This window comes from Lingula anatina, chromosome 1, assembly GCF_051362555.1.
Source record: "Lingula anatina isolate TDL-2025a chromosome 1, LinAna3.0, whole genome shotgun sequence".
NCBI lineage: Eukaryota > Metazoa > Brachiopoda > Lingulata > Lingulida > Lingulidae > Lingula > Lingula anatina.
The window spans coordinates 22,762,088-22,778,001 of NC_141767.1; the positions used below are offsets into that span (position 1 = coordinate 22,762,088).

At 37.5% G+C, this 15,914-nt stretch overlaps 1 protein-coding gene and 1 long non-coding RNA gene across 3 annotated transcripts; one reads left to right on the plus strand and one right to left on the minus strand.

Moving 5' to 3' along the window:
- Window positions 1-1,762: 1,762 nt before the first annotated feature.
- LOC106176126 (uncharacterized) lies at window positions 1,763-8,726 on the plus strand. The gene is made up of 13 exons (XM_087001927.1): window positions 1,763-1,945; window positions 2,165-2,573; window positions 2,842-2,961; window positions 3,216-3,416; window positions 3,728-4,036; window positions 4,214-4,415; window positions 4,630-4,712; window positions 4,962-5,178; window positions 5,329-5,420; window positions 5,566-5,850; window positions 6,298-6,461; window positions 6,677-6,932; window positions 7,221-8,726. Exons 2-13 carry the CDS (start codon window positions 2,195-2,197, stop codon window positions 8,210-8,212), a joined length of 3,300 nt encoding a protein of 1,099 aa, XP_086858053.1. The 5' UTR covers window positions 1,763-1,945; window positions 2,165-2,194; the 3' UTR covers window positions 8,213-8,726.
- A 3,949-nt stretch (window positions 8,727-12,675) lies between these two features.
- Window positions 12,676-15,199, minus strand: LOC147764127 (uncharacterized). Of its 2 annotated transcripts, none has more exons than XR_015331718.1 (2): window positions 14,995-15,199; window positions 12,676-14,027 (listed from the first exon to the last, which is right to left on the minus strand). It is a non-coding gene; the product is annotated as an uncharacterized LOC147764127 (long non-coding RNA). The 2 variants fall into 2 exon arrangements; XR_015331717.1 differs by having other exon boundaries at window positions 14,874-15,199.
- Window positions 15,200-15,914: the final 715 nt, after the last annotated feature.

Sequence of the window (15,914 nt, forward strand, 5' to 3'; positions counted from 1 at the left end):
GGTCAACATCACCCGTGAAAGCTTGCATTGATAACACTACATTGTGTTGTCTCTTATCCATTTACAACAAACTAACAACTCCATCAGAGTGCCTCTTCACATTCTTTTGCATTTTTGTAAAATAAAGTTCCAAAGTGTAACTCTTTTTTTGTCTGTTTATTTGTCTCATGTATGGAAATAAGAGCTTTACTAGGCCTGAAAGACGTATCGGATGACGAAAGCACCATAAATAAAATCTTCAATAAAAGTTACATTTGCATTATTGTAATGATTAAAACGTGTGGCAAGATATCGTCGTAAACATGTGCTTCATATGTACGTAAAGCTACATCTCTTCTATATCTTTCGTCTGTTTCCCTCTCCGTCTCTCCGCCTCTCTCTCTCATTCTTTTGTTTGCCTTATTTGAGGGCAATCATACCATCAAATATGTACATGGCCTCACTCGTATGCTATGTACACATTGTTTGCAAGATACCTGCTCTTCACAATTAGCTAGATGGAACTGTTCTACGATACCTGGCTTAAAATCACTGGCATATTTCTTTGTGTACATGCACACCCTGGCCATCAGGGTTAGCATGCAAAAGATCCCCATCTGCATCGGTATTCAGCATAAAATCCTAAGACCCTGGTACTCAGGCTACAAATACGGTGACTAACGGAGCAACGCAGTAAATGTGCAATATATTGGGGATTGCGTAGGCAGTGGCTATTCTATAATAATAATAATAATAATAATAAATTTTACCACATTAAGTAAGTCTTCTTAACTTTTGTTTAAAATCATTTAAGAAAATCTTGAGGCTATTGACTACTTTAAATTCAGGTAAAATGTTTGATGTTGCATGTTATAGAAATTAAATTAGAAAAATACGTCTGTTCACATATCAAATTCTGTTAACTCAAATTTGACTAATGAAAAAAATAATTCCATTCTTGTGGAAAAAAATGCTTTTGATTTTAAGTTTTAAATGTTTTGAATCGTTGCTGCAGCTTCTATTGAATAAACTTAACGACATGGGCCAGGTTATATTAATAAGTATTTGATGATGATGATGATGATGTCTTTCTATGAGTCATGAATTACTTTTCTCTCCCTCATTTTAGCCCACTTGCCACAAAAGTTATCGTAGTGTTTCCAAATACACTAAAATGAGCACTTCACAGAAGATCACACTGAAAGGAGACTATAGAGTACCACTCGAAACTCACCATGTATAAAGAATTTGAAGTATTACTCTTACATAGTACAAATGTCATAATTCCAGTTTGATAAGTTGTATGTATGTATATATGTTTACATGTGCTACAGTTATTTGGAAAACAACTATATGCATAGAAACTTTTGGGGACTTATGTAGGGGATCTCTATCAATACGAGGGAAAGGGCAAAATTGTATTCTGATTTTTACCTTTTTACTCATATTTTCAGGAAGCCCTCTTCAGTAAAAAAAGTCTAGAGATGTTCGTGTGAAGAAGGTGTGTAGCAATTAATCGTGGTATGTTTTAAAACTGAAATATTTTAATATCAAAATGGGTATATTTGATGTGATTTAATTTTAAGAGTGTAACAAGTTTAGCAGTAAACACACAAACACACACATACAGTACACTCGCAAACGCAACACACACACACACACACACACACACACACAGAGAGAGAGAGAGAGAGAGAGAGAGAGAGAGAGATCAAATATGACTAATCAACTTCCTGTCATAAAGGTTGGTATGTCTTATCTTCCACTGCGTCAAATTGGAGGGGGCTCAAGTGATTTGCCGATGATCATAATGATAATTAGCGATGAAGAATGTCGATGAGCTCTCGTGTAAATAATAGACCAATTATTCGGCTATGTAATACTGTGAAATGTGTATTGCAATTTAGTATAGTAAGTGACACTGGACAGTACGAACTTAAACCATTCATCATTTGTAGGCCTACAGGTAGGTAAGAAATAGCTATGGTAAACTCGTTTTGCAGATGGGTTAACTTAATCTTTAAGTTGACTTGGTGTTAGATTCGGTGCCTCTATAGCTTTTAGTAGACGAATATCCGCACCATTGCAAACTGTTCGTTATTTAAGCGAACATGATTGCACATTATATTTGTATTATGATGATATACTGTATCTTTACATTCCTTCATTGTTTAATTTATTTCAGTATAAAACCGATACAAGAACAGCATTGACAATGGCGTCTGAAATCTGGATACCATTGCGAACATATGCATGTTTCTCTCTTCTATTCCTGCACGCACAGACGGCGTCGGGAGCCGTGGCGAACATTCCAACCGTAGTCGGCCAAGACGTCACCCTCACATGTACCCTAGCCATCACAAGTGGAAAGGTGATCTTTTGGGAAAAAGATGGCATTAAACTTTTCGCAGAGGATGTTAAATTGGTCACCGACACCGAAAATAAGTACTTTTTAGTAAGAGGACGGGTGTCGAGTGGAGATTTCGTGTATAAATTAACGATAGGGAACATTGTTGCAGAAGATGACGGGATTTACGCTTGTTATTACGCAGACGACACGGCGAACAGACAAGAAACGCAGATTACCGTCTTAGGTAAGTTTAGAATGAAAGTCTTCCTCTGTCTTACAGCGAAAAGGTTGGGCCTATTCAGCTGGATCTCCGTATTTTTATGTTGAGTTTACCAATGTTCATAAATGAAGAGACACCCGTTACACTTTTGATCATTTACAGATATAAGTTTTTAAAGTTAGGCTAATTAAGGGCACTTTTCCTTGTTGATTTTTTCTGAAAGCATGCACGTTTCCACAGAATCACGAGCGTGTTAGATTTTTTTTTATCTCCGATAATTTTTTTTCGTTAGTGCGTCCCGATCCACCGGTTATCACCGGACCAGCTGGGGTCAATGAAGGCAGTCTATTGGACATAGAGTGCTCTTCGGATGGTAGTAAACCAGAAGCAGTTATAACCTGGTCTATGACAAGTAAGATGTCAGAACTTTGCTTGGTTATGTAGCTGTACAAAGTACCATTAACTTTGTGAAAACACCATATTTTTTTCAAAATTGTTTAAATACCCCCGATTTCTTTTCGCCGTAAGTAAACCAAACGTTCTTTCAAATCATTACATAGTGACGGAGCAAAACAGAAGAAGAGGCCAGGATTCCTACCTTGTCCAATACAAATTGATAGCCCTTTTTAATCATTTTCTGACAATTTTTTTTTACTTTGTATCCAGTGCTGAACGGTACGGTAACTGACATGACTAGTTACGCCGTGGTTGTAACGGACACCAATAATGACGGAACGTTCTTGGTGAGGAGCAGGCTGCTGGTACCATCCACTTCCAGGGAAATGTACAGAGCCGTTCTGTTCTGCGTTGTCTCCGTGCCGGCTTTACTGTATGAGGAGACTGAAACTTACAGTGTCAATATGAACGGTAAGCAAATCCAAACTATCAAATTTTAAAAGCAGCGTGGTTATCTTTTCTTGTTATTGGCAATTCTTCTTTATCATTTTTTAATTTCAATATTTTTAAAATTTTTATTTATTCATTTACTTTATTCTTGTGCGGGGATTAGATGGAGGGTTGCAGTCAGCAGGTTATTTTTTACTGCATTTGTCTAACACAAATGTTCTTGTTTCGCCATTTATTCATGTAATATAACTTTTCGACATATGTAATTGTAGAGAGAGTGGGCAATTTTTCCTTTGTAAGAAGATTTCTGTATGTCAGTAAATTTATTCCAGTCTCACCATTGCCACCAGTCATCAGGGGGGCTGAGAACGGTGTGGAAAATGGAACCACACTAATGTTTCATTGCTATGGTAACGCCGCCAGTCCACCTCCGACAGTAGAGTGGCACCATGACGGGGCTATCATGAACGGCCTTGTTACGTCTGTACAGAACGCTAACGGGACAACTAGCGTCAGTAACCTGATCTCCTTCACGGTGACAACAGCAGACCAGGGTGAAGCGTACCTGTGTGTCGTGTACAATAATGTCAGCAGACAGCAGGGCCGACAGTTGGTAGATCTGCGAATTTTGGATGTGCTTTGTGAGTATAAAAGGTTTTAATGTGTTTCTTAGTAGAAAGATATTAACGGACAATATACATCTTTGGTTCGAAAAACCTTCCGTAATGATTGGTAAGAGAAATTTACTCACTGCAATTGCATACCATAATATACTTTTTATTATGCCTTTCAAAATGTTCTTTTTAATTAAATGGAAGATGAGCCAACGGCATATCTATCTAGCGCCAGCAATTCTCTGGCTGAAGGACAGAATACCACTTTGACCTGCATGGCGGACGGCAATCCAACTCCGACTGTCACGTGGCTCCGTAATGACGTCACAATTGACGTCAGTGATGGGCGATATTCACTTGCCAACGAGACAAACACGACGACTCTTCACATCAGTGAATTAAATAAGTGAGTTAGTTGCTAAGTGAAAACTTTATTTTCATCGTATCATCATTGCCTAATTTTGAATTTATTTTACGTTTTAATTTTGCCAAAAAATGGTTTCCTCCAAATAGCATACTCAACTTTAAACAGACTGCTTATGATGATCGTTTGTGAATACATGATCTGCAGTTAAAAGAAAAGTGTTTTTATTACAAATTCTTTTTCATATTTATATTAGTGTTGATGTCGGAGCGTACAGATGTCAGGTTAGCAACCAAATTGGAACTGCAGTCAGTAACAAAACCGTGTTGAATCTTTTACGTAAGTATTGAGAAATGGAAAATACTTAAAATACTTAATACAGTAAATAAAGTTTGTGCGGCTAACTTAAAAAAACGCAATTTTTACCCTCATGAAAGCATATTAGTTCCATATTTGTTGTTGTTGTTATTTGTTCTTGTTGCTAAATCACATTGGAGTGATAGGGAAATGTGTCAAAATGTGCACGAATACGTTACTTCTCTCGGCAAGCAATACAAAAGGTTACAATTTTGATGTCAACATTTTCAGACAGACCAGTTTGTCGGTCAGATCAACAACAACGTTTTGGTGTGAGTATTGGAGAAACCGTCACCATCAGCTGTCACGTTGACGCTAACCCCAACAACAACGTGTCTTTCGTATGGAGAGACGCCAGCTTTGGCGGAACGGTGCTTAAACAGATGAAAGGCGTCGCTGTGATGAATGACATGTATAAGGCACATGCTTCTATAAGCTATACAGTGAGGTAGGTACATGTGTGTGTGTGTGAGTTTCATTCAAACCTGACCTTTGATTAATTTATCTGATTTATTTTAGCAGCCTTGAGGTTTTTATCCTGTATTTGATTTGGCATACAAATCTTTGTGTATTTTAAACTCTTACATTATACTTGCAGGACATTGGCTGACTATAAAACTCTCTTCTGCAACGCATCCAACAGTATGGGAGGAATGAACATTCTTTGTCCATTTTTCATAGTGCAGCCAGGTAGGTGCCTTTAAATTAATATTTATAATTGTAATCATGGCAACTCTAGCAAAAGATAAGGACCCAATAAAAATCTAGAAATGTAGATAAATTATACGATTATATACAAATGATATGTTATAAAAGAAAGGTTACTTTGTTTTAGGGCCGCCAGACGCTGCGACTTACTGTCAAGTTTACGGTATCACCCAGTCGTCTCTAGTGGTTAACTGTTCGGCAGGCTATGACGGGGGCTCTCCTCAACATTTTCTCCTGCAGAAGCGCGTGGGACAAGGGTTTTCCACCATACAGAACAAAACGTTGCCCTATTTTGAAGTTAAAAACCTAGAGAGTGGACAATCACACGACTTCAAAGTGTGTGCCTCTAATCAGAAGTTCCTTAACACAATTGTGTGCACCGGTCAATTCTCCGCTAACACAATGGATGGGGGTAAGCCGGTGAATTAACCACACCTGTTAGAATTGACGGGTGTTCTTTCCACTTTTCACTCTCAGTTCCATTTATTTTCATGAGGTATTGTACTGTTGATGAAATTATGAAATTATGAAAAGTGCTGAAAAAGCAGAAGGACGCATTTAGAAAATTTTATCGCATAAACAACAGGCCCTAAAAATCTTTATACCCTCCTTATTTCCAAATTAAAAATATTATAACATTAAAATAGAAGCTAATGATTATTACTTCAGCAATCTGAGGTCCTGTATTTACGTTAAGGATCAGCTACTTTTCAAAGGAAAATGCATTTGACAACGTTGAAAAATATTTCATATAACGTCTATCATTTGAATTTAATGACAACTCCTAACGGATATTTTACTTTTTTAATGTATCCTATATGGTTAATTCGCATAATAAGATGTTGTTTAAATATTTTAGATAACAAATCAGGTGAAGGCGAGGCACCAGTAACGGTTGCCACTGGAGCACAGACCGAAGATTTTATGTCGAAATACCTGCCTTATATTCTACTCGGCGTCGCCTGCTTTATACTACTGACAGTCCTTGTTTCCATAATAGCGTACTGCGCATGTAGGAAAAAGGTAAAAATTATTTGTGTCTACGTATTCAACTTGCGGCTTATGAAAGAAGAAAGATAAAGTAAGATTAGAATCTGTTCCTGTACGACAATATTATGGGAAAATGGTGATGAAGATGAAGTGAACGCACTTTTTGTCTGTATCTGTTTGACAGGTACATGTACATGTAATGTGGCTTTGGTCTTGATAAGTAATGTTTTTCACATTTTCATGTTCAGAAAAGCGCCGCCAGTTTTCCAACTGTAAAAATTGAAAAAGATGGAGAGAAAGGAGATGTTCAAAATACGGAGCTTATCCTCAAAGCTTCAAGTGGTAGTCCAGAGACGAAGATCAAAGGTTTAGACAATCTGGCTGCTGAGTATGACGAGGACGTCGAAATGTACGAAAAGGCAATAGAAGAAATCGACGTTGCTATAACCTCACACGAAAACAAAAAGCCATTGACCACACAACAGAACAAGACGGACGAGAGCGGTAAGAATGATTGATTTTTGTTTCTGGTATTTTCAGATGACTGTGCTATACGATGCAACAGTAATTAATTTGAATGTAACGTGTGTCGTGAAAAATATCCCATCCCTTTTTAACTATTCTCTGATCAACTTGTGTCGAATATGACCTACGCAGTCTTAGTACACGAACATTCTTATCTGTTTTAGAACAATCTTTGTTTTACCCAAGGCATATTAACATTACAACACGTGTTTCTTTTCGAAAAATTCAATATCATAAGAGGAATTGTTTTCACCCATTATCCTGTAGACCTAGACTCAAGAGCTGATGGAAGGCGTGAAAGCATTGCACTCATGGTGGAAGAGACTGGAGGCCAGCGAGAATCATTATACGACATTTTGCCTAGTAGAAGGAATAGCGCTGCTGTCCACATTATACCGGAGATGACGCTGGTAAACATAGAAAACGAAAGCGAAACTAGTAAAAACGGTCCTAAAATCGACAATGCCGTGAGTCTGGCTGCTGCGGCCTGTATTGTGCAGGATCTGCTAAACAAAGAAATGCGAGATACCAGAAAAGATGAAAATGGCACAAAAAATGCCGCTGCGGAAGACTCGCTTCACTCAGAGAACAAAAAAGATGATTCAACCTCTTCAAACTCCACGTCGGATGATGACGGTGATGCAAACCTCACAAAACTTAGAGAGGACAAGGTCACTCCACTGATCGAAGCACTTGTTGTTGGCACTGTTGTTGAAACATCTCAGCTCCAGGCGAAACGTCAAGACAGTAAAGGTAGCAGCAACGACGGTAGTGGCAACAGTGATAACGGCAGCGACAGTGATGGAGAATCTGACAGTGACAATGAGCATGAAGGATCATACTCACTTATTAACGAGAATGACACAGTGGTCACTGAGGCGGCTATCGACGCCCAGGAAGAGTCCAATGTACAAGGTGGGATGGGAACAGTCTTAGAGAAAACTTGTGACCAAATTGACGAAAAGGCCAAGAGTTCCGCTGACGATGAACTAACTACTGATTCCGTGTCAGTACAGGACAATGGGCTTAAAAGTGAGGGACAGAAGCAAGAAATGGAAGTTCAGAGAACCCAGAAGTTGGAAACAAGTACCAAAGTTATGATTAATAACCAACGATCAACATCAAACTCGGTGTCCAGTTTGGAATCACTTAAAACAGAAAGTGATTCTTCCTCCTCTTCTTCCTCTGAGGATGGAGACGGTATTCAGTACGACTTCAAACTAACGACGAAAATAAAAAAGGAGGCTGAAAAAGCATAAGGGGAGGAAGAGACAAAAACTGGATCCAGTGGCACAAATGCCACATGCTTGAACATCGAATCGTCTCTTTGATTATGTCGTCTTTCTGTCATTAAAATTTACACCCAGAACAGTAAAGTGGAGGTTTGGCATCATTAAGGCACACAGAAAAGACAAAAATGCTCATTTGCCCCGGATTAGATATCATGATAATTCAAATACTATATAAATTAATAATTCTGCATAGTTGGATTTCTTTCATAAAATGTTCATAGCGGTATTTCTGTAGTCCTATCACAAGGGTATAGTCCTGGTATAATTCCAATATAGCGTACATACATAAGATATTGTGTAACGTTGTTTCTCGATGAAAACATTTTTTACTCGTAGAAGAAAATATCTTTTTGTCCTTCTTAGAAAACAATATTATTCATATTTATAATATATAAATAATATTATTTTTATTTCATGTTCGTATGATTTAATGTGGAATATTATTCATGATTAAAGTAGAGTTTCTTTCTCTTTAAAAATACACTTGCTTGTATGACGTAGATAGCATCCCATAAAGGATAGGATAGTAGGCAGTGGTTAAAATTTCAGTCTCTCACACCACAGACACTAAAGCACACATAAAGGTGGAGGAAGGGTTCGAATTTCACCTACGTATATCAGTAGCTTTAATGAATGGAAAATAGGAAGTGACCAAGCCTACATCGTAAATTGGGTTATCAAGTGATAAAATTTTTAAAAATTATTCTAATACCCCATAAAAACACACACAAAAAATAGAAACGACATGTTACATACAAAATGTATTATTTTGGATCAGCAGTAATTCATTCTAATAATTCATTTAATTTTCTAAAAGGAATGACTGCCGCTCGTGATGTTTTAAGGTTTAACGACCCACGATTTCCTTTCATTAATTATCGCGAGGACAGCAATCCTTTCAAGTTTATCTCAACTTGCTATATGTAATTCGCATACATCGAGTAACAAAAACCGAAGCAGTGTTTCTAATGGCTGTGCTTGTGTTCCTAGCTTTGAATTGACCATTTATCTCTCAAAATGCAGTTCTTACAGAGATAACTTCACCAATAAGCTATACGTGCAAAAATCAGCACCATTGAATGTAAAAGAAAATAGGCAATCCTGCTCTGAGTTTGGTATGCAGATTTCACTCCAGTATTTGCGGAAGTTTGGGTTGAAACTTGCAACACAACCAGTGTTTGCCCTGTCACGCTCTCGGACACAGTGAAAGCTGGCGTGGAAGCTGACACAAATTGAAGATAGATTTTTCAGTTTTAATAATAAATATCCATTGGGCATTTATATTTATTCAAGATAAAAGAAACTTTTAAAATACATATCTTAAGCATAGTAACTGAGCACATGTAATTTAACGTTAATAACGCACCTCTATTTAATCAGTACGTTTTATGTATATAGCTAATTGATTGATTAATTATCAACCATGAAATCATCTTAATTATTAAACAAACCGAGACACTATTTTGCACTTACTTTGGATGTTGACGGATGGGGTTGCTCTAGACGAGGTAGCCTGGGATGGTGAACCGGGGCGAGGTTTTTTAGGTCGCTTTGTTGGTGCCGGGGGTGGGGGGCATGTAGCGTTGTTAACGCTAGGACAGCTTCCATCTGGTGTCACACCTAGATACGATATCATGCGTTGAAGAGTAGTGTGTGTGTGTGTGTGTGTGTGTGTGTGTGAGAGAAAGAGAGAGAGAGAAAGAGAGAGAGAGATAGAGAGAGCTTCCTATGAATTAAAATACTACCTTCCCCCTAAGATGGTAGCTATTGCATTGTCTACAGACATTGTGAATTAAATATAATAATTTAAGTATTTTTAATGATAATCTTTAAATGGAAACTAAAAATGATAATATTATAATAATTATATATATATATATATATATATATATATATATATATATATATATATATATATAATCATTTTTAGTTTTCCAAAAGTACTCTGAATACTTTAGCATCATTAAGAATATGAAAGATATTTTGTTTAAATTTTCTTTTCATCACCAATGTAAAGCGTCTTTTTTTTCTATTGATGACCAACACTCCAAATAATTGATTTCACTTATGTGTATTTTAAAAATTATTCTGGAAATTAATGAGTCTGTTAGACAAGACCCATTGTGACAGTGTTCAACAATACCTCCTGGGTATAGGTTTCCGTTGCTTAAGCCACAGTGGGCGACGACGGCGTTAAGATCATCGCTCTCCGCGGCTACGGGAACAAAATCCCCTGGTTCTTTCAGAAATGCCGTAACATTTTTTCCGATATCAAATTTGGGCGTAAAACCATCGATAGTTGGACCTTTAATATTGAAAAGAAATAAATGGTGAAAATTAAATGAAATGACCATGTTATCTATACTATCCTTTACTAAGTGGTATAATTTGTTGCACAGATGTTTCATAAATAAAACAAATCAAAATTGTAAGGGAGAAAAAAAGACAACAAAATTAACCAGTCTTACAGTTACACTTCTCTGAAGTCAATCTAGCATTCTTTCACTATTCCAGCAACAATTTTCCCCCAAACAGCTCTACTTACCTACATTTCGGAGCGTGATCTGTTGCTGCGTCAATGAGCCTTTAAAGACACAGTAAACACGGAATTCAACAGAAAATAAATTTGTCCTATTTGTCGGAGTTTTGGTTAAGGGCACCCCATAAGCGATGAGTCCTGCCACTCTGACCGCACCGTCCAAATCGCTGTTTTGCGCCAAAGACAAGCAGATGTGAGAACCAACCAAAAGAGCAAGAAACAAGAGACAAGCGCCCATGCTCCAGTTCAATGGTGATATCGCACTAAGTGGTGTTTTTATGTACACTGGTGAACCTTTAATTTTAAAGTGATGAAATTCCTAACATGCCCTATACCATGTAAGCTACTGGGTTATCTTATTCGTAAACTTGAGTATTACTCAGAGATAACAAAGTTAGCGGACACCAAACGCATAGCCCTTGAATAAACGCGAAATATTCCAATTGCTTTATATTTTAAGTACGTTATAGGGCATATAATAAGATATGGTGACAAAGTGAATATATATGTCTATACTACACAATTTCAAAATATAATGAGTTGTTATGTCTATCTACGGTAAAAAAAATTAAAGCCTATATTAAATGAAAAAAATGAGAATTCGCCAGTATGCCCACATCAAAAAAAAAAAATAAAATAATAATAATAATAAATTTAATAATAATAATAATAATAATAAATTAAATAAAACCCTGTTTTTTTATACACAGCAGTATGGATATCACCATTCTTTTCCAATTATACCAATTATATATCTTATTTTATAATAAGAAAGGTAGATCATCTCAAGGATAGGGCATAAACTTTTGAAAAACTCAGTGTTTGTTACCTAGTTGAGTCACCTAGTTGCCAAACGTATGACCATGCGTGCAGTGAAGAACAAAACACGAGCTTAATCTTACAATCTTTGACCGATACAAGTTTCCAATACAGTCTATCCAAAGGTTAAAGGTGATTTATCTATTAATAGGTTATGTTTACTTGGAGGGTGTCTTAACAAGACTTTAAAAGAAAAGACGTGTAATTTACTGTATCACACAATAATCAAAATCTCGTTTAACTTTTTTCAGATTATTTCAGTGCCTAGTAAAAATAATCGAGCATCATTAATTCATCCAGGGATATTTGCATTTAAGTTATTGATTTAAATAAATGACGAGATATGATTTCCTAGAATGCAGCTATATTAAACAAGAATTATGTAGAATAAAAGTCTCAGTAATCCGACTAAGTCTGCCTGAATATCAGTTCAACCAGGGTTAATATATTATGCTGCACAAATGTGTCTGCGCTACTATCAGGACTATCAGGAGGGTAACGGTGATACTTCATTGCTAATGACAAACTTAATCTACAGGCGTGATAAAGTAGCCCAAGTCTTTCAGAAAACGTGATAGCAAAGACAAACAGAACTTCTGCAAAAAGAAAGAATTTGATTTAGGGAAGCCTTTTCAAGTGGGCGAGGCTCACTTTTTATTATGATCACCGGTGGTTTCCCGGCGCTCTGTAGGATTGACTAGACCGTTCATACAGAACCCAAATGTTTGACAAGACATCCGATTTATTAAACTTTGCCCAGCACCCACAAGTTTTCAAAACATTTTACAGCCCATGTTGGAATTAACGAGAGAAAGAAATAATCTAAATCACGTTGGCTGTACATATCCCTTTCAATTGTCGTTGATACGTCTGCAAACCTCTTATACATGTTCATAGAAATAAACAGTCAGCTTTTTTTTTCATTTGTTTGACGGACTTTTCGGGTAACTACCATAGGTGCCATGTAGTTTCCGATTGTGTAAAACCATGGCCCTGACTAAAAGTATGTCCACCTGAATCAAGGGGCAAACAAACGATAAATAACATAAGTAACGCTTTGACAAACATAAAGTGGATTATTGTATAAATTTTCAAATACATAACATCTTTATTGCTGATCCCTGCAATAAAACCTGGTAAAAAGGTAAATTTAAAAACAATGTTTCTAAATCCACATTCAAAATCGTATAAGGCAAACTTCGCCTATTTTTTTAATGTTTGTCTCATTCGGTAAATTTTGTATCTTTGGAATTCGATGAAAAAAGTCTTCTTCTGTCCACTGTAACAAAATCAGACGGATTATGACATCGTTTAATAGAATTTTGAATAACATGCATTAAATCTACACGTTAGTCACATTTATCGAGCATTAAAATGGAATGAAAGTGATGAAGTTTATCTTCACGCTGTTATTAATCACAGAAGTTTCAGTAGTTGTTTTGGCTGATCAGAAAACACTGCAGTGCCTACACAAGAGGAATTCTTCTCCAAAGATCATCTTTACAATATCGCACCATCAAAAGCAGTATTCACGTGAGTCGTTACAATTTCATTTTGAGCAGGCGGGTGCAAACCCTCGTTTAAAGACGGGTGTAACAAAATTGGCGTTTCGTGATTTTCAGTGACGTTTTCACCAAACATGGCGTCGTATGTAGGGGGATACTGGTTCGAAGCTGGGTCTGGGTCCTCCTGGATCGACGCTTCCCGCGTTATTTCCCAATACGGAGGAGGTGGCGTGGTGTGGAAATGCGATTGTTGATCACAAGTACAACCACACTGACAACCACTTTCACACCTATCGCAATTTGTCGTGATGACGGCAACGTTGGTGTTCTGTGGAGTTACGCAGTCATTCTGTCCTCTACATCCTGAGCAAGATTGTCTCTTTTTCGCATAGGCTTTTCGCATTCGGTATACACAGTATAATCCTAGACATATAAAAAGTCCTAGCAAAGCGATACAGCACCCCACAGCAGTGAAAACTTTGCTCACAAAAACTTTATCCATTGGAACTTTTACGAATGTATAAGATGACGGTGCTTCTGGATCCTTTCAGGTTTAATGATTTATAAATCTCCTGACATTACAATGGAAATATCTTGATTACATTGTTATCCAAGCGTAGATTCAATCACGTTTCCTCTCCCTTTTATCCGCTGCGTTATTTGTAAAGGAGAAGGATCCCCGTCTCGCACAGTTTTCGGAGTTTTTCAGCAACAACAAAACACGGATTGTTTTAAAAGTGCCAATGATGTATTTTACAGGATGTCGCATTCACAGGCGTCCCGGACGAAAGGTTGTCTGAAAAACTCGGTCTATTCTCTTGTTTCGTGATGATATTCAGATGACGAATGTTCTTCTAAGTATAATCTCCTTTTGAGTAGGTCCTACTATACTGTGTTCAGCTGTTTTAATGGCCTTGACCTGAAAACAGATTTACATACATATAGTAAATAGGACGGCATGATTAATGATAAATATTTACAGCCTTAGGCTCTAGTAGACATTGGTATGTCGTTCTAAAGCAATGTCAAAGTCAGGTTGATAGGCCAAACAATTGAAATACATTGTAGTGCAAAACACCTTTGAAAATATACCACTACAAGCAGTAAGAACTTTTTCATAAAAAAAATACATCGTCATTTTTAGTTTCTTCGTGACATTAAGATTCAGAGTTTTTGCCGATATAGATGGTTAATGCTCATGATTCAATAGGAGGGGAATAAAGTAGTCAACAATCTTGTTTCTGATCGGTAATTATAATATTGGTTGGTAGATGCGCCTACGGTAGCCGACCGTAGACTCTCGGGGCTTTGCTGACTTTGGAGCTAATAAACATTATACTGTAACGTGATGGGCATATTTTGTTAGAGTGCCCTTTAGCCTAAATAAGGGCGTCACAAAGGGCATACCATAAGAAAATAACTTCAACGTCAATAAAAACAGGTCATTGTAGCAAGGACAAACAACTGGGATCTGGGCCACGGCACTGGTGCTTCGGTGTTATATTACTGATATAGGCTATATATATATATATATATACAGTGTGAACACACCGATTGTGTGTGTGCGCGCGCGCGCATCATGGGACGCAAACACAAGCTGCCTTTATCTCTGGATTATTCATTAACAAAAGAAACGATACTGATCTGCGAAATTGTACCGATGATGAGCTAATTACAGTTAAATATTATAACTAAGTATACTCAAATAAGCCACATGAAAAGTTTTTATCGTCACTTCAAATTAAATCAGTATAGGCTAAAATACCTTTACAACTGCCACTCTGTCACATACTCGGCGATTAAATAATCAATTTTGCATTCCAGTCCAAAATAGTTCAATCACCTCACTGTCACCAACATGTACTAGTAGTATTTGTCAAGCTAACCTGTCAGGATGAGGAGACCACTGGACTTGGCGTGGGAACACCAAGGATTTACCTGTTCTTGACACAAATCTCTGACAAATAAATGAACTATTCCGGACCTCTTGTTACCCAACACTCCTGACACCGGGACTCACTCCTTCGTTAGATATGGAAGTTGTGACTCCACGCATTAGTGGTCCACTAACTCTCCCCCGTGCTCAGATAGCCTCACCTTATGCTCCACTGATATTCACTCATCAGCACTGATGCTAGGATCTATATATATAGGATATATAGGCCTACACGGCGTACTTATATAATATATAACCTGTATAACCTAACCTGAAGTAATTAACCATTACAGCATAGACCAGTGTGTTAAGCCTTATAATACAGCGTGATTTACGACGAGCTTGAGGCACTTTAACTACGTACGTCTCGTGCGTTAAGTAATATCACAAGTATAGCTCCCCCCTCTCTCTTGTTTTGGATACAATGCCCCCTCTGTTGAAATCTATCAGCCCGATCTATCGGACACTGATATATTACAGAAGGTCAGCTTGACCGTTTGCTTGGCAGCAGGCTTGACCCCTACTGGTATTTTGACCACAATGCAGTGACGTAAACCAGGTAACGTGACAAAATTAATTTCTTCTCAAATCTTGGACGACCTTTCAGAATCACCGAGGCAGCGTAGATCTAAACAACAACGCTGGGCATGCTTCGTGTATAGAGCGATCTCTCTAGGCGGCCTCGTTTTGGGCTCGCGCCATATTGGTAGACCGGAAAATGGCGTCGAGCACGATTAACATGAGGAGAGTTAGGGTGAAAGATACGAAGACAAACGCCGTTTCAAATCAGGAAAACAACTTTCACAGTTATAAGTTAAGTCTACCTGCACCAGAAAGGAAGAGGTATGAGGACAAGTTGGGCATTATAGA

What these genes read in the sequence shown, in the direction of transcription:
- LOC106176126 (XM_087001927.1), top strand. Translation starts at nt 2,195, where the DNA reads ATGGCGTCTGAAATCTGGATACCATTGCGAACATATGCATGTTTCTCT. An exon ending in GCGAATTTTGGATGTGCTTT is followed by an intron (nt 4,037 to 4,213) that starts GTGAGTATAAAA and finishes ATTAAATGGAAG; the next exon opens with ATGAGCCAACGGCATATCTA. An exon ending in ACTGCGCATGTAGGAAAAAG is followed by an intron (nt 6,462 to 6,676) that starts GTAAAAATTATT and finishes TTTCATGTTCAG; the next exon opens with AAAAGCGCCGCCAGTTTTCC.